At 41.8% G+C, this 19723-nt stretch overlaps 1 protein-coding gene across 2 annotated transcripts in view; it reads right to left on the bottom strand.

The window, feature by feature from the left end:
- LOC129701067 (xenotropic and polytropic retrovirus receptor 1 homolog) overlaps window positions 1-19723 on the bottom strand; it is a 198857-nt gene that overhangs the window by 140994 nt on the left and 38140 nt on the right. For both annotated transcript variants that reach the window (XM_055642017.1, XM_055642019.1), the window contains exon 2: window positions 17052-17103. In XM_055642017.1, coding sequence (XP_055497992.1) covers window positions 17052-17103 — 52 coding nt within the window. The remainder of the gene's footprint in view (window positions 1-17051; window positions 17104-19723) is intronic.

Here is a 19723-nt window from a genome sequence, read left to right as displayed (position 1 = left end):
AGATACAGTGGTAAACACTGAAGTACTTTCAGATAATTCAGAATAAATACATTCCAACAAGAAAAATATTCAAATGAGAGGACTATAATTAACAAAAAAGAGTTAACTATAATATCCGACTTAAGGAAGAACTGGATAACAGCACATTGGCATGGAAGATGATTGGACAGAATAAAAAACAGTAAAGACTAACTAAGATTAATAAGAAAGGGAAATTAAGAGTAAAAAAACAAAGCTTATAGAAAGTAAGCCTGGGAAATTAATAATGGAAAACATACAGAACATACATGGAGCGAACAGATATTCTGCAACAGTCTTCATTCGGAGGATACACGTATGGACTGGGATACAGGAAATGGTTTGGGAGAGGACCTCAGGAAAATTACCATTCCCAAGAGAAATGGTAATGAACAAATTTATTCTAGGGTCTTAAAAGAACTGGCTAATGAGATAGTGATGCATTGATTTTAATTTTCCAAAAATTACCTCAATTTAGGAAATATTTAATTTGGTCTGAAAGCAGCAATTTTTAACTCCTTGATTCAAAGGGCATGATAGGAGACTACAAGTTACTTAACAACATCCGTCAAAGAGAACTTGTGAACAGTACCTATTAAAGGCATTATGTGACACTCAGAGAAGATCAAGGTAACTAGGCAAAGTTAATATGGCTGTGAAAGAAAAATCATGTTCCTTTTTGGTCTTTGAAGAAGTAATGTGCTGTGAATAAAAGAGAAGTGGTGAATTAAGTGAAAATGTGCTGTGTGAAGGTTATTCAAGAAGCAAAAAATCTTATGCTGTAGGAGGTGATGTGGATAGAAGATTGGTCTGCTAACTGGAAATAGATTATACACATAAATGGGTAATTTTCTGATTGGCAAGGTGTAATGAGTAATGTACAACAGAAATGGGAGTCTTAACTCTTTACAATTTATGTAATTGTCTTGAATGCAGGTACTGAAGAAACAGTTGATACATTTGTTGATAACATGAAGACAGATGGAAAAGTAAGCATGGACATCAGGCTTATGGAATAATTCTGAATGGACAAAGATATGACAAATGATGTATAACAAGTGTGAAAAAAGTGAAATTATTCATTTTAATTAATCCAGGAATAATTAAAGCATATTTTCTAAATTGTGAGAGATTGCTTTAAGATAGAGGGCGTCTGGTTAATTAGTGTGTGATTTATGAAAAGCTAACATGCTGGTACAGCACATAATTATGAAAGTTTATTGAATGTTTTAATTGTTATGGGAATTGAACATAGAAATAATATAAGTAGGGAAGCAATGCTTCATTGATTTAGGGCACTGGTGAGATCACATCTGCATTAAAACCGTGCAGTAAAGTTTTATTGGACCCATAGATGGGTCATTGTTATGAGAAAACATCAGATACATTAGGCTAGATCTACTGGAGCTTAGAATAGAGAGGATGAAAGATTGGATGTTTTCTCTTGTGGGAAAAATCAGGGGGTTCCCAATATAAAACAAATTAGGTGTTTTCCACCTAATTAGTGACCAGCTTTTTGTGTGAGGGGGTTCCCCTCTCCCATCATAGATGAGGCCCTCACTCGTGTCTACTCATTACCCCGAAGCTCTGCCCTCTCCCGCTCCCCCTAGTCGCAACAGAGAGTCCCTCTAGTCCTCACCTTCCACCCCATACAACACATAATCCTCCGAAATGTCCACCACCTCCAACGAGACCCCCCACATTGTCCCATCTCCACCCCTTTCCGCCTTCCACAGAGGCCGTTCCCTCTGAACTCCCTGGTTAACTCATCCCTTCCCACCCAAACCATCCCCTCCCAGGTGCCTTCCCCTGCAACCGCAGAAGATGCAACACCTGTTGCTATACCTCCTCCCTCGACTATAGCCAGGGACCCCGGCAGTCCTTTCAGGTTAGGCAGAGGTTCACTTGCACCTCCTCCAACCTCATCTATTGTATCCATTGTTCAAGATGTAGACTCTTATACATCGGCGAGACCAAACGCAGACTGGGCGATCGTTTTGCGGAACACCTTCACTCAGCCTTCATGAACCAACCTGATCTCCCGGTTGCTGGACACATTAATTCTCCTTCCAATTCCGACACTGACCTTTCTGTCATCGGTCTCATCCATTGTCACAGTGAGGCTAAATGCAAATTGGAGAAACAGCATCTCATATTTCGCTTGGGCAGCTTATAGCCCAGTGTTATGAATATTGATTTCTCTCACTTAAATAGCCCCTGCATTCCCTCCCTCTCTCTATCCCTCCTCCACCCGTCATGCTAGCTTCTCATTTTCACCCCACAAACTGCTTACAATGGCCCGTTTCCTTTATCATTGTTACTTTTTTGCATATCTTTCATTTATTGTTCTTTATCTCTCCACATCACTGTCTATATTTTTATTTTCCCTTATCCCTAACCAGTCTGAAGAAGGGTCTCAACCCGAAACCTCACCCATTCCTTCTCTCCTGTTCCGCTGAGTTACTCCAGCTTTATCCGAGGTGATTTTCTTTTCTCCCAGAGGGATCTAAGTTTTTTTCGCCAAGAGTGGTGCAAGCAGAGTCTTTGAGTACTTTTAAGATCAAGTTGGATAGATTATTAGTGTATTGGTACTGAGGGAATCATTCAAGTAGATGTGTAGAATTTAGGTTACAATCAGATTTCTTCTACTGTACTGTATTATTTATTAGCATCATGTGCATTGAGATACAAATTAAAGCTTTTATTTGTGAGCTGTACATGAATAAAATCAAGCCCTATGCAAGTACAACAACTAGTACAAAGATTAAAAAAATACCAGTGTAGAATATTGTGTTTAAAGCACTATTCCGTTATAAAGTGCAGATTTAAAAAATGAATGGTGAACAATGAGGTAGTTTGGAAGTTCAAGACTTCACCCAAGCTACGCGAAGTCCGTTCAGTAGTCCGATAACAGTGGAGAAGAAGCTGTGCATGAATCTGGTGGTACGTTCTTCTGACCAATGGGACAAGAGAGGAGATGGAATGACCAGGATGAAAATGGTCCTTGATTATGTTGGCAGCTTTCTCGAGGCAACGTGAAATGTAGATTGTTTCTTGGTGTGTCTATAGAATATAGATCTCTCTATAGAATATCATTAGACATTTGCTGAATCTCATCAGTTTTCTGAGGAAGGAGAGACAATGTCATGTTTTCTGGGCTGTATCTGCGAAGTGGCTGTTCCAGGACCGGTTATTAATATTTATACCATGGAACTTGAAGCTCTCACCCATCTCCACCGTCATCATTGATACTGACGGGGTCATATGCAACACCTTGCTTCTTGAAGTCAATAAATAATTAATTCACCAGCTGACATTGAGGGAGAGGTTGTTGTCTTGTCATCAGGTTACAAAGGTCTCTATCGCCTTCCTGTACTCACTCTCCTCAAGATCTAGCCTACTGCAGTGATGTTACATGGAGTTGAATAAAATAGAGCAGAATTTGGCTAGATAGTCATGAGTGTATCAAGAGTATAGTAAGGGGCTCAGAGTGCATCCTTGCGGGGCTCCGGTATTGAGAATTATTATGGAGGATGATTATGGACAATCGTCGTTAAAACAGACTAACTTGTGGCTGTGGAAGGGTCTTGACCCTAAACGTCACCCATTCCTTCTCTCCAGAGATGCTGCCTGTCCCGCTGAGGTACTCCAACTTTTTGTGTCTATCCTCGATTGTTTTCTTAAATCACATGGGAACCTCAGATTGGTGTAGGGAGATGATAAAGATATCCGTGAATAGTCCTGCCAGCTGGTCCACGCAGCTCTCGAAGACATAACCGGGGTCTTTATCCAGGTCAGCTGCTTTGTGGATTCAGTTGCAGGAAGGCTCTTGCGACATCAGCAACATAGACAGTGGGTGTAGACACACCCAAGGCTCTTGAGGCAGATGACTTCAAGCTACTGACCTTATGTTTAAAGCGAGCAAAGAATGCATTGATTCTTTTGCACATTTATAATACTCACTGTAGAATTGATCTTCAATAATATACATTTGGGTTTGAAACAGTAGCTACTTTCATGTCATCCATACAAAATGGCTGCACAAATGCTTGCTATATCAATGCATCAGATTACAAATAAGAGAAATTCTGCTGACAATTTCTTCTTTAGAACTTCTAAATAGTTCAACCCCAATGAGGAAGTATCCCATGCATACAATGTTATAACTATAGCATTTACCAAAATAACAATCCGAAAAATAAATAAATGCTGCAAAACTGACAATAACGGACAGCTTTTGATTAAATTAAAACCATCTGCTTTATTTCCACATATATCAAAATAGTCCTATGATATTCATATTTATCTTTATGTGACTCCAACATTCAGCGCTAGATCTTTGAATTGAGTTCAAACAAAGAAGTAACAATGCAGTCAGAAATTGATTATTTTTCCCAGTGAACCTTGAGGTGTGAATAGACTTCATGGGGGAAGGGAATGAAGGTACATGAAAAGAAAACAGATTATAAAGAGCCTCCAGGCTGGAGACGTCTGTCTATACATGCTGCAAGCTAATCAAAATTCCTGGACCTTGTGTCACAAATCGTTCCATTGCATTTGAAGCTGGTACTATACCTTTTATTGCAAGCATTGTTGTTTGATGGCAAAAACATCTAAAATTGAAATACCAAATCACGTCCTTCAAACCAGTGCACACAATTATCAAGGTTCGTTTCCAACCATTATCTATAATTGTAGAAAATTGCTCACTGGAGAAAAGGTGAGATGAGATCTCATTTCATTTCTGAATTCAGGCAGTGGAAATTTTTAATTCAGCTACAGAAATATAACATATCTTTAGGCCATTCTAACAAAGTCAGATTGAAATGCTGAATTATTTATAAATGAAGGATGCACAATGTGCAAAAAGAAGAGATGTGACATACTATAAAATGTTTATTTTACAAATAATATAAATTGTTCTGTGCTGACAGTTTGAGGAGTCCTTAGTTTCAAGCAAAAAAAAATACACAGCACATGTTTTCAAAATAGAAATAGGAAAGACATGCTTTATTTTAAGATGTTTTTCAAACAACACCCAAAAACTCACTATTCCATTTATACATAGATGCACCCACTTGTATCGTTTTTGTTTCAATTTTAAATGTTTATTTTATTCTTTTATTTCATAATCAAGAAATAAACAACTTGTATTTCATATTTTGTAGCCTTTGGTCTTTAATCATTTTCATTCCATTAAACATCAAAACCGTATGTTATTGCAAAACAGAATTTCTGCACCTTTGCATAAATACAAAACCTTTCGATTTCCAATCCATGTGGATCTCAAGTGGTCTCCTAGGCAACGCTCCCATCCCCACAGATTCAATCTAAATGTGCCTGTAGTTTCTTTCTGCTCATCTGGTCATCATTACAGCACCCGCTGAAATAAACCTCTCGTCAAAGCAATCTGATTTCTACCTTAGGCTGGTCAAACAAGAAAGATGGAATATCAATACAACATCAAACCTCATAACCCCAAATGTTCATTCATATGGTTTGGTCATAGCAAAAGAGCACATTCAGGGTCACAATGTTATTCAGTGAAGTTCTAAAGATTGAATGATATTCTCGCATTACATATGTTTATATATTTTATTACTATATGCAAAATGTAATTTTAATTACATGTATTGATCTTTGACTATAATTTAGTTTAATTACTACGTAAAGAATAATATTGGAAGATTTCACAAAATATTTATCTGCTCTCATATAATCGCAAACAGTTCCTGCCATCTTAGAGAATGAATTATTTTGGGCATAGTGCATTTCTTCTTAATCACAACAATAAGCAGTGCAAATGACCGCAGCCTTCTTTGAATCATGGAATACTGCGTTTAATCCACAGACATGGCAAATTCAATAATACTGGCATTATCAGTTACTCTACCGGTGCATTATAGAAGGGTTAACCAGCCAAAGATCCTGCTCCAGATGACAATGAAATTACAGCCACAGTGTATTACAAGCTCTCACTCATTTTGCAAAATCCTCAATAGAATTGGGCGCTCCAAAATATCCATGCAAATTTGCGCTACATTGTGCACAGTGAATAAGCATCAACAGTCTTCACACGCCTGATATCATTTTATTCACTTCATCGGTAATAGGTTTCCATGGCCATGGTGACGTTTTGTAACTGTCTTTTTTGGGTTGTAGGAGCTATGCAGCCTTATTATTCCGCCCTGTGCAGTAAAACATCGATCGGATCAATGATGCAAAGCATAGCCCAGGATTTGTTCTAAATAATTGGGGCGTATTGGTTGCTAATCCGTTTAAAGAGCAACATCAAAGAATGAAGAATATTCAGATCCATATACTATAAGACGAATCGGAGGTGAAACCTGGTCATTACTAATACAGGGTCCTTCAGGATTACAAAGATTCTGCCATAAAATCTGACAATCTCTCCATCACAGACTTCATTTCCCATCCACCGCTACCCTCTCTCCAAATCCCAGAACCTTTTCCTTCCCAAGATCTCGCTCAGCCATGGGTGCTCAGTAATGCAATGAGGAACTGGCTTGAACGGCACACAGCAGTCGAGATGTTAGAGGATCAACAAGCGAGTTTGGTATTCCGACTGCGCATGCCCAGGTCATAGGTCACTCGCGATAAACATTCTCGGCAGCTGTGCTGCTGCATGAATACAGACCTGCGTTTCATCCATAGTCAGGATCGAACCCGGGTCTCTGACGCTGCACACACTGTTGAATTGCTACTGGACCGTCCCCTCACGAGTGTCCCATCCCTGTCCGGGGGCAGCCGGATATGTCCGGGGTGACCCTGGACTGACAGTGGCCCGTTGCAGTGGCGGCCCAGGCTTACAGCCAGCGCGGAGAAGAAGCACCAACTCCAGCTCAACTCTGCCTGTCCCGCCAGGTTAACCAACAGCCCTTGACTGACAGGACACCGGCCCGTTGCAGTGGCGGCCCAGGCTTACACTGTTGACATGAACATCAATGCTAGTAGAGGCAAACAGGAGACTCACAAGTAAGTTGCAATTACTGTAATGCTATGGGACCTTAAAGTCAGAATCAGAATCACACTTTATTCACCAAGCATGTTTTGCAACATACGAGGAATTGCATTGGCCAGGTCAGTCATACAATTAAAAGTCAATGTTCAATCTGAGCAAGAAGGATGATGGTTAAGAATGTAAAGTGTTCTTTTGCAAAATACAATTTATGCTTGAGCCTTATAAGAGTCATCTGACATCCAAATATCTGGATTGCATTGACAACGTACTTTCACACATTGTTTTTACTTCTCTTTATAGCAGCCACTGGTGAACTTTGTTTAGAAACTTGTCAGATCATCATAGAGAGTACAACCAGAATACTTTGTATAGACAGTGGCAGCAAAACTGTTGTGGCTCATGATCATAGATTCGCTATTCAAATATCACAAGGTGCAGTTAAATGCCACCATGTTCCAGAGACACGGAGGTCCACTCCAATAGGATGACTATATAAAAACTAGGAAAACCACTCACCAGTCACAAATGGCAAGCTCATATTGACATTCACCATGACTCCAATGCAACAGAAAATATCTGACCAACTGGCAGTTAGAGGCTGGAAGGTTACAGGAGGTTCATGGCAGCTGACGTTACAATCAGAACAGCAATTCATATAATGGCAGAGCAGCTTTAGGGGCCAAATGGCCCACTTGTGCGCTTCTCCACCTCTACCACCAATGGGGACAAGGGTAGCAGGTCCATGGAACCCTTTACCACTAACATTCTTTCCTACAAGAAGCTAGGAAATATATCTCAATTTCTTCATCATCATTAGGATTAAATCATAGGTTGTAAGATCATAAGTGATAGGAGCAGAATTAGGTCATTGCCCCCATCGAGTCTACTCCGCCATTCAATCATGGCTGATCTATCTCTCCCTCCTAACCCCATTCCCCTGCCTTCTCCCCATAATTTCTGACATCCGCACTAATCAACGGGTGGAAAATTCTGGAATATCCCTCTTAACAACATTGGGGGAGTATCTTCACCAGAAGAAACACAGTGCATTACGACGACTGCGCTCCACCACCTCCTCAAGGCCAATAATTGTTGGTCTTCCCTCTACCCCCTAAAAAAGAATAAATGAAAAGAAACTGTCCAGAAACTTTAGGGGAATCAACCAATTTTATCAAGGGCATAGGCATAACTACGATGAACACAGCTATTATGAAGGGAATAGCACTTTCAAAAACATCATCTCTTATGAGCCATTCAAATGGATAAGTTTCATGAATAATTTATACGCATGCTTTCATCTGCACCAAACCAGCATCTAATTGAAGGGGAAAGGTGCCTGGGGGAATACCTGCACATTTGGCATTCAAATGTCACTATCAGCAGGGTTTCTTTTGAACACACAATCTACCAACCACTTCAGGGGTCATAAATAATTTCCACAAATTACAGAGCACTCTGCAAGGCATACATATACATGGATGTAAATCTTCTCATTTCAGGAGAAAATGCAACTTAATTTTTTCAAAAACAGCAACTGCAATTAAGATTACATTCTCCAATCAAGGCTTTTGGATATTATTATTAAACGTATTCCGTTGCACCAGTATTTAACATCTCAAAAACAGGTCACATATTCCATAGCAGACATCTTGAAAACCTGCAATGTAGATATGATTTCTATATTATTTTCAACCTCCAATTAAAGACGTACCAGAGGAAAGTTATAGACAGATACCATTCCATTAAAAGGAATGACCCTGTGTTAACCTACATATGCCTAAATCCACTAGGGGCGCTGCATTGAAGGCGTCTCTGCCAACAGCCTGTCCGTTTATTCCCTTCTTTTTTTAATTTTAGTTTGTTTGTTTTGGGGTTACTTTAACTTTTCTATGTGGGGGAGGGGTGGTAGGGTAAGGGGGAAACCGTTTCCTAGTCACTTCCTGACGGGGATGCGACTATTTCTCCGAGTCGCGTCCATGCCCCCTATCCTCGCGGCCTACCAGCTGGATCGGCACGGCCTTTCCTACCGGAGACCGGACCAGAGCTACAACAGCGGCGGCGCAGCACTAGATTCACCGCGGAGCAGGCGATGCCTTCCTGGATCGCCGTTTGGAGCTCCGGGTCGTTGGGCCTGCAGCATCAACATCATGGAGCAGTGGTTCGCAGAGCTCCCAACGCGGGCTGCGCTGACCGTCATCGCGGAGTCCTAGGGCCCTTTGCCGAGGGCCGCCAGTGTTGAATCTCCACCCAGCGCGGCCTGGGGACGTCGGGAGCTGCGGACTCCGGTGGGAAACGGCCGTTTTAGAGGTCCAAGCCGCTGAGTTTGGCCTCCAGCCCAGACGTTGGAAAGCCAACATCCCAGCCGGCGGGCCTGAGCGGCGGGCTGCCCTTAGCGGCGACTGCGGAGGGCTCCGACCAGAGGCCCCGACCACGGGTGATCATCGAGGAAGAGACTGACTTTGATTCTGCTGTGTGGGGATGTTTTATGTTGAATTCTATCGTGTGGTGTGTTCTTTATTTTATTGTATGGCTGTATGGTGATCACATTTCACTGTGCCATTTGGCACATGTGACAAATAAATGTATCTTGTATCTTGTATGACAAATAAAACTGAACTGAACTAATATTATTTAGTGCAAAACTAAAAACTAGATAGCTTACTGCAATTGTAATTGCATGTAATTGAATCCCAGAAAAGAAATATGCTTTGCAATTTGCACATCCAACATAAATCAAACCTGATATATTACAGTCCAAGAAGATCAATGAAGTATTGTAACTTTCACACAGGTTAGTCATACAGGTAGCTAGGTTTCCTCTCTCTAATTGTCAAGCTCCCAGAGGTACTGGATGTAGACCAAACATTGCAAGCATATATCTGATGCAACTTGTCAAATCCCAAACCATACCAGCCTTCCACTTTAGTGTTTTGTCTCTTCATAGATGTGCCTGGACCACTGTTACATCTGGCACTTGCAGCTGACGGGGATGTTGTCGGGTTTTCGACCCCGTGTCCGCTGCCCCGCTCCACCCAGCTCCGTGTGTGGGCCATGTAGACCCACAGCCCGTGACAGTGCTGCCACTCAGGGGGCGGAGGGCGGCCGTGGCCGGACAGTGCTGACCCCGGGGGGAGAGTTGGGGTTGTCCTGAGAGATCCGCTCCTTCGGCCAATTACACCTTGGTGCTCGGGTTCAGAGCAAAGATACGAGAGCATTTGGTTCAGAGCGCTCAGTCACCCTCCAATCCCATGCTGTCGTGGGCTGGGACTTGCCCTCAATCCGCCGGCACGCTACTCTTTCGCAAGTCAGTGAGCAGCAGTGATGTTGCCGGTTTTCACTCACGGTTAGCACTATTTCCGCATTTTTCCCAAGCGCAAAAATTGACCATTTTTGCGATTTTTAACAGGTAAGAACGAATGTGTTGCATGTTGCTAGTGTATGCCGGAAGCTGCCTTGTACTCCAGAAGGATTGAGCTACTCCATGCTTTGACCTGCTGACCTTATGTAGAACCACATTATTCTCCTGCGTCAGTGTGTGATTGTGTTTATCCGTTTGTATTAGGCCCAGTGGAATCACTGACACAACTAATGAAGAGTCACTTACATTTTGACCTGATTTGAAGCCAACAGAGACAAGGAATGTGGCAAATGAAATGTAATCAGTAAGACATCAGAGTAACAACAATTGGAAACAAAAACAGAAATTTCTGGAATAAGTTAGTAGATCGGGCAGCATCTGTAGAAAGGGAAAGAGTCAACATTTCAGGTCTGCTTTTATTCATGCTACCTGACCTCCTGAGTTTTTCCAGAATTTTGTGTTTTTGTTTCGGATTTCCAGTATCTGCAATTTCTTTAACGGATAACAACTCAGTGGGACAAGCAGCATCTCTGGAGAGATGGAATGGGTGACGTTTCGGGTCGAGACCCTTCTTCAGACTGAAGACCCGAAAACTTCACCCATTCCTTCTGCAGTATTTTCCTAAACAATTTCAAAGAGATGCTGCCGGGAGACGCTTAAACATCTGTAAATACAGTTAGTTTGGAGGGCTTTTATGTGAAAGGGGGTGAAGGGGTCCACCTGGTCGGAGAGGCGGGGAGCGGTCATGTTTGTGTTTACCTTCGATTTAAACTCTACCCCTGGCTGCGAGGCGCTCCAAATCGGCCGGACGCCCCCAGTATGTTTTCCTAACCACAATGAACTTGGTAGCGCTGTTGAATCAGATTAAGATGAATAATGAAAGCCTGAATATTTGGGTCTTGGTAGAATCTCTGCAGATTACATTCTCACCATGGGAGGGTGAGTGCAACTAAAGTCAGTAAATGATTTTTTCATATATCAAAGTAAAACTAGTGGTAATTTGATTCCTCAGACTAGGAATTGAGTCAAAAGTTAATGCAATAGGTCATGTCATTCATCAAATATTGATATGATGCAGACTAATTCATTGTATAATAAACATTGTTAATTCTAATCCAATTCTCTTTTTGTTGCTGCCATTGGAATTCAAGTTTAATGCAGAGTATGTAAAACTATAGAATTAATATAGAATTTTGGTTTGGATGTTAGTGGTAAGTAGTGAGGGCCAAGGACAATTTGAAATCATCAAATTGGAATCAATTTTGACAAATTCAAAGCGGGTTAAAGTGTGTTTTTTTCCCCCCATTGTGCTAATTATGCGCTCCTTAACTATTTATAGAAATTTACGTTAAAGATATTTCAATTACATCAAGTAGCTTACTTGCATCCAGCCGGAAGTATGAAGCCACAGTACATCACGATTCTATCAACAGTATGTCAAAAGTGGAATGCCAAGGATTGCAGCCATCGATGGATGGTATTTATAGCTCTTTGATTACATTCTTAGCCACATTAGAACAAGTAGGTGACCTTCCAGGCCATGTTTGCAACAGAACAGTAAACATCCCGTGGCACAGAATATTTAAAAGATTAAAGATCATATTTATATAATACGGTATTGCAGGATTTTCCAACGCTTGATAATATTAATAGATAACTGAAATAATTCACAATTATGCATGCAAATAAGGTATTAATTTGTGTTCTGGGACTCAAACAACAAAACTGATAATTGAGCAGATGATTTATTTTGATTGAGGCCTGAATCGGGAGAATACATCTGAGAAAATTTGGTTTCCGACCTCACAGATTGAACAACAGTACTAACAATAGCTTTCCTTTGGTTCGCCAATAAAGCTGACACCCTAAATTACATTCAAAACCGGATGCAACATTTCAACTCCCAATCGGCTGACTCCTGAGAATGCTACCGTTTAATACTTTTATTGTCACATATTGGGTTCTGTCTGAATGTCGCACAATAGCATTCTCAATAGATTGCGAGTTCAAATGTCACCTCAGTACCTGAACATAATTTAGGATATCTGATTTAGTGGAGTAATAAGGGAAAGCTCAGACTTTCTTCCGGAACTTGCAGGCATTGCACTAAAGTCAATTGTTGCATTGAAATTCACAAAGTTATCCATAAAATATTTGTATTCAACATAATGCATGCTAATTGTGAAACTCCAAATGTACTATTGACATTGGAGAAATACATTGTCACCCCAATATTTTAACTGTTCTCTATCAAGGCTAAATGAATATTCCAGGTATTTTAAAGATGCTTTTGATGGCAAATAAAAGTAACAATGAAATGCTAACAACTTGGTACTCAAAGTTCCTTAATTCTGTTACTCTCAAATCCTTTATGAAGCACGTATGCAAGAAAGCATACTCTGTTGTCAAACGATTCTGATTCATATTTGCTATTTGTCATTTTAAATACTGTTCCTAATCTTCTCTCAACTGATTTTATTCAGAACAATCAGGCATGATATTCACCTCCAGAGAAAATGTAGGAAGTATTGGCCGGGGGTCCTAGAGGCCGGCTAGGCCCCCGGCAGAGTCCTGGGGGTTCCTGGATTTTCAATAAGCTGAATGCAATTCCCAAAGGGCCTGTCCCACTGTACGAGGTTATTCAAGAGCTCTCCCAAGTTTAAAACAAATCAAACTCGTGGTAAGTACGTAGAATGTACGTAGCGGCTACGTCGTAGCTCGTGGATGTCTCGTAGTGGCTCATAATGCTAACGGCAGGTACGCGGGAAACGCGGTAATTCGTGAAGTTTTTTCAGCACTGAAAAATGTCCACGAGTGCCCCGAGTACCTACGAACGGCTATTACCGTAATTCTCCGAGTTCGAATCAGGGGAAACTCGGGAGAACTCTTGAATTACCTCGTACAGTGGGACCGGCCCTTAAGCTTTCTGCTGGTTGTTTACATAACAGAAGTTTAGAATTTTTCTAACAAATAACCATTAAAATAACCCCCAAAAGATAAATATTTCATGAAATAATTGATTTCATACAGCAAAAAAACTTTACAAAAATTGTTACCTGAATTTCTAAATGAGCAATTTGTAGAGATGCCAAAAGAACACAAAAGACCTAAACATCACCTGAGAAAGGCACCATCTCAAGGCATAATTATGCACAATACTGCAAGGCACAGTTAACTGTCAATACACTGATGTCACATCTACAACTCTAAGAAGGTAGAAAATTAAAAACCTCTGCCAATAACAATGAAAACCAAAATTCCCAAAATAAACAGAAAATCACCAGAAAAGGGAGGGGAGGGGGTAGCCGCTGCCCAGGAGGTAGGGCCCCGCCTCTCTCTAATCCCCACTATCATCGCCCGTACCATTCCCTTTCCAGTCACAGCTCCATATGGGAAACACAAAACACTGTTGTGTTCATTTATTTATTTTCCCCACAAGTGGGAAGGGGGAGGTGGAAGGGATCAACACCCCGCAGCCATCACCCCCGTCTCAGCTGTCCGGGTGTCCCAGTCACCCCGAGCCCGCGCTCCCGATCGTGTCCCCGCATCTCACCTGCTCGCACTCCGATTCCCTCCGACAAACGGGCACCGTCACAGCTCGCACGGTGATGCCGGGCTGATCTCAGCAGCAGCCAAAGAGTGTCTTTGTGCCCCCTCCACCTACGGCCTCCCGCGTGTCACCCCCGCCATTGGCTGACCGTGCTGACTTTCATCATGAATCACAAGCTTGCCCGCCTCCAGACCGGTACCTCCACTGACTCTCCTTCCCTCACCCTTTTATTTTACGATCGTATCAAAATCGGGCACAAAAAATTGAAAAATCTGATTCTTCGTTAGGAAAAGAAAAAAATCTGAATTACGATTTAAATTGGAAGAATATCATGCCTGAACAATATAGTTTCCTATCGGGACAGGCAACATCTCTGGAGAGAAGGTATGGGTGACGTTTCGGGTCGAGATCAGTCTGAAGAAGGGTCTAGACCCAAAACATCACCCATTCCTTTGGGTTACTCCAGCTTTTTGTTTCTATCTTCAGTTTAAACCAGCATCTGCAGTTCCTTCTTACACATACACATTCCTACCTTCACTTGTTTTAAGACTCCAATGCCTCCTCTGCTTTAATGCAGACTATACCCAAGACATCCCTATTAACCTTTCAGAGTTCCCTAATCTTTATGTCTTTCTCCGTTTACTTTTTCAGATGTTAAGGACTGAACAAGCTCATTCATAGCACCAAAAAAAACGTGTTTAGCAAAACAGAGATGCTCCCAGGCAGTTGTGTTCCCAAGGTGTTGTACCTCAAGGTCCATCCTGAAGAATATTCTAAAAGCCCTTAATCCAAACACTAATTAATAATTCAAAGCAGCACTAAAATAATGTATGAAATGTAATGCACCTGGCCTATTTTATTGGGTTGCACGATCCATTCATATGAATGGAAATACTGTTTCTACACCAGTCATTGGCAAAATACTGAGAGCTGGCTGCAAAATGCATCTGGACACACTCATGAAGAAATCAGTTATATTCCTGGGCCCAATAACATGCAGTGGCAGAACATTCAAACACAACCATATCTGATCATCAGAAATGTTTTGGGTCTGTGACTGGCTACACAAATTAGGTGTTTTGAGATTTCCTCAGGTGCAAATGGTTAATAGGCAGATGTTCCCTTTCAAGGGCTGCAATCAAGTACTATTAAGCTTGACTGAAGAAAATACAGATTTATTTAAAGAGCAATTCGTCATTCACATTCATGTGCAATTAGAAGCAGCACCAAGAGTAAAATTCAAAATTGATTAGAAGCACCTTCCCTAGTACTGGTTAGGAAAGAATTGCAGATGCTGGAAAAATTGAACGAAGACGAAAAAGCTGGAGAAACTCAACTGGTGAGGCAGCATATATGGAGTGAAGGAATAGGCGACGTTTCGGGTCAGTCTGAAGAAGAGTCTCGACCCAAAACGTCGCCTATTCCTTCGCTCCATAGATGCTGCCTCACCCACTGAGTATCTCCAGTTTTTTTGTCTACCTTCCCTAGTACTGGAATAACTCAGTGGGTCAGGCAGTATCTATGGAGAACATAGGTAGGTGACGTTTCGGGTTTATACCTTCTTCGGACAGATTGTAGAATGGGGGAGAAAGATGGAAGAGAGATAGGGGTGGGATAAAGCCCGGTATGCGATACAGATGAGTAAGGTTTTTTATTGGCAGATGGCTGGACAATGGCCAGAGAAGAAAATAAAAGTGTGAGATAAGGATAGGAGCATGGAATGTGAAGCAAGAGAAAGGAATGTAGGTGGATATTAATCATTTTCCAACTGCTCCAAAATATTTAGTATTTGCTGCTTCTCTAGAGTTCAAAATCTTTCTTCTTAACCACTAATTTGAGATCAAGTGCATTTTTGACAATCTGGTTATTTCCTTCAGCTACAAAACATAAATATATAGTGTTAAAAAACAATTATCTCATAATTGATTTCTTGGACACGCCATTCACAGCCAACATTTGCATCAACCTCCTTCTTACCCACCACAGAGATCTGTTTCTTATGAATGTATTCCTACCTGATGGAATAATTGTGCGGGAACATTTTAATACAGCACTAATCACAATTATTTTCTTATGAATAGAGAACATTTAAAAATTATGCATGATAAATTCTATTCAAACTCTTTCCTATTCGATGTGTTCACTCAATTTCATTTGTTATGATGTAATGGCATTGTGGCCTGAATGATTCAGTACATGGGAACATATATTATATATACACAAGATACATTTATTTATCACATGTACCAATTGGTACAGTGAAATGTGTCGTCACCATACAGCCATACGAATAATACAGAGCACAGAACACGATAGCCTTTAACATAGACATCCCCACACAGCGGAATCAAAGTTTCCCACTGTGAGGGAAGGCTCCAAAATTCAGTCATCCTCCTCTGTTGTCCTCTATTGTTCACCCGTGGTGTGGGGGCTCCCAAACCCCTCGCAGTCGCCACTACAGGAACTCCGATGGAATGATGGAACTCCGACGTCGGAACGGGAGAACCACCTCAACGGCTTGTACATCCGAATCGGCCACTTCCTACCGGCTCCCGAAGTCCACAGGCCGCGCTGGGCGGAGATTCAACGCTGGCGGCCCTCGGCAAAGGGCCCAGGACTCCGCGATGTTGGTCAGCGCCGCCCGCGCTGGGAGCTGTCCAAAAACCCAGCTCCGCGATATTGAAGCAGCAGGTTCAGCACTCCGGAGCTTCCAACGGCAATCCAGGTAGGCAATGCCCGCTCCGCGGTGAATCCAGTGCTGCGCCGCCGCTGCTTTGGCCGGTCCCCAGCAGGAAAGGCCGCGCCAATCCAGTTGGTAGGCCGCGCGAAGGGGGTGCGAGGACGCGACTCGGCGAATAGTCGCATCCTCGCCAGGAAGTGAATGGGAAACGGTTTCCCCCTTACCCTACCCCCCTCCCCCACATAGAAAAACTAAAGAAACCTCCAAAACACAATTTTAAAACTAAAATTTAAAAAAGATAGGGAAACAGACAGACTGTAGGCAGAGGCTGCCATCAATTCGGCGTCCCTAGCAGACACATACACACATATATATATATATATATATATATATTTAACACCATGTAGTCAATAGTAATGAGGTCCATCTCTACTAATTGTTAAAATTATATGAAAATCATCACCTTCTAAAGACGGTGCTTGGTCTTGGGCTGCATACAGCATCTCTTTGAAAGCCTGCAAAGTGAAACAAAAATAAATTATCTGCTATAAATGTAAACAAACATTATTGAAAATCTAAATTTAATAAATGTTACTATATACATCATACCAATGACATCTAAACTAGGACAGTTTAACATCTCTTTAATTCCTTTGTAGTGAATTATGTCTGGAAATTCTTAATTAAACCGACTTTAAAAAATCAAATTGTATCCCAATCTTAGTCTATAATGAGCAGACAGAGAAAGGCCAAATTGCATATGCTCATTACTTAGACAGCAGTCAATGCCATTTGCATCATTACTGCTGTGCTTCAACAACAATAGACAATAGGTGCAGTAGGCCATTCGGTCCAAGACAGCACCGCCATTCAATATGATAATGGCTGATCATCCACTATCAGTACCCTGTTCCTGCCTTCTCGCTATATACCCCAGACGCCGCTATCTTTAAAAGCTCTATCGAAAGGGCCTGTCCCACTTGGGCGTCATTTGCGTGTAATTTACACGACAGCATTACGCGCGCATGGTGCGTGGTGATGTAGGCAATGACGCACGGTCGCGTGCGGCGCCCCAGGATTTTGGGATGCACAAAATCTTTGCGCACCATCTGCGTGACGCGCAAATGACGCAAAAGTGGGATGGGCACTTAACTCTCCCTTGAAAGTATCCAGAGAATTGGCCTCCACTGCCTTCTCAGGCAGAGAATTCCACAGATTCACAACTCTCTGGGTGAAAACGTTTTTCCTCATCTCCATTCTAAATGGCCTACCCCTTATTCTTGAACTGTGGCCCCTGGTACTGGATTCGACTAACATAGGAAACATGTTTCCTGCCTCTAGCGTGTCCAATCCCTTAATAATCTTATATGTTTCAATAAGATCCCTCTCATCCATCAGGTACTTTGTTAGTCTGTGTCCAAGATGGCTGTCGGAAGAGAGAGTGGACGCTGGCGCTCTTTAGCTGCCGCTGCTCTCTCTTCACATTGTGTTTTTTTTTTTTTTAATTTTGTGTCTTTGGAGCGATTTCTATCTTTAATTTGTGTGTTGATGATGTCCTTATTATTTATTTTTCTCCGACTATATGTTTTTTTTCTCTTCTGTTTGATCTTTGTAAGGTGACCTTGAGATTTGAAAGGCGCCCGAAAATAAAATTTATTATTATTATTATTATTATCCTTCTAAATTCCCAGCCGCTCCCTTCTATCAACATATGACAGTACCGCCATCCCGGGAATTAACCTTGTGAACCTACGCTGCACTCCCTCAAAAGCAAGAATGTCCTTCCTCAAATTTGGAGACCAAAACTGCACACAGTACTCCAGGTGTGGTCTCATTAAGGCCCTGTACAACTGCAGAAGGACCTCTTTGCTCCTATACTTAACTCCTCGCGTTATGAAGGCCAACATGCCATTAGCTTTCTTCACTGCCTGCTATACCTGCATGATTACTTTCCATGACTGATGAACAAGGACCCCCCCAGGTCTCGTTGTACTTCCCCTTTTCCCCAACTTGACACCATTCAGATAATAATCTGCCTTCCTGTTTTTGCCACGAAAGTGGATAACCTCACATTTATCCAGCTGCATCTGCCATCCATCTGCTCACTCACCCAACCTGTCCAAGTCATCCTGCATCCTCATAGCATCCTCCTCACAGTTCACACCACCACCCAGCTTTGTGTAATCTGCAAATTTGCTAATGTTACTTTTAATCCCTTCATCTAAATCATTAAAATGTTGTAAATAGCTGCGATCCCAGCACCGATCTTTGAGGTACCCCACCAGTCACTGCCTGCAATTCTGAAAGAGACCCGTTAATCCCTACTCCTTGTTTCCTGTCTGCTGACCAGTTTTCTATCCATGTCAGTACCTTACCCCCAATACCATGTGTGCTAATTTTGCCCACTAATCTCCTATGTGGGACCTTATCAAATGCTTTCTGAAAGTCCAGGTACTACATCCACTGGCACTCCCTTGTCCATTCTCCTAGTTACATCCTCAAAAAATTCCAGAATATTAGACAAGCATGGTAACTCCATGCTGACTCGGACCGATCCTCTTACTGCTATGCACATGAAGAGCTTTGGCCTCTAACACTGGAAGAGGTTTTTATCGTGGGATGGTCTGTCTTTCTCTGAGCCTACTGATAGGTTCAAAGGTGTTTTATTATCACGAGTACCAATTAAGGTACATTGATATTCGATTTAGGAAGTTTGGCAGTGGAAATGTTGTGCTACAATTATATTCCTTGTTAATATATTATCCCCACATCTGGTCCTTTCCTCACTCATAATGTATCACCAGTCTCTGCTGACATCCCCCATTCCTGCACAGATCTTTCCTTATCCAATGGCCTGCTATGCCAGCTCTTACATCTAATACCATAACTCCCTCTTGAATTTCCCCCTATAAGCCCTCTAATGGACTCACAACTCAGTTATTTCCCCAATCATACTTTGCCCTCCCCCCCACAATCTGCTTCAGTCTTACCAAAAATATCTTGGCCCTTCCTAGCTGAAAATCTCTTTTCATCTGATCAGAGTTGGTCTCATCCTCCCACTTCAACAGTCTGAATCATAAGGAGATTATGAGTATGAAATGGCATAAGAAAGGTTTTATACGTGAATATGCATGA

The sequence above is a fragment of the Leucoraja erinacea genome, chromosome 10 (assembly GCF_028641065.1).
Source record: "Leucoraja erinacea ecotype New England chromosome 10, Leri_hhj_1, whole genome shotgun sequence".
Taxonomy (NCBI): domain Eukaryota; kingdom Metazoa; phylum Chordata; class Chondrichthyes; order Rajiformes; family Rajidae; genus Leucoraja; species Leucoraja erinaceus.
Note: the sequence above shows the minus strand (reverse complement) of the source record. Positions and strands in the feature narration are given on the sequence as shown.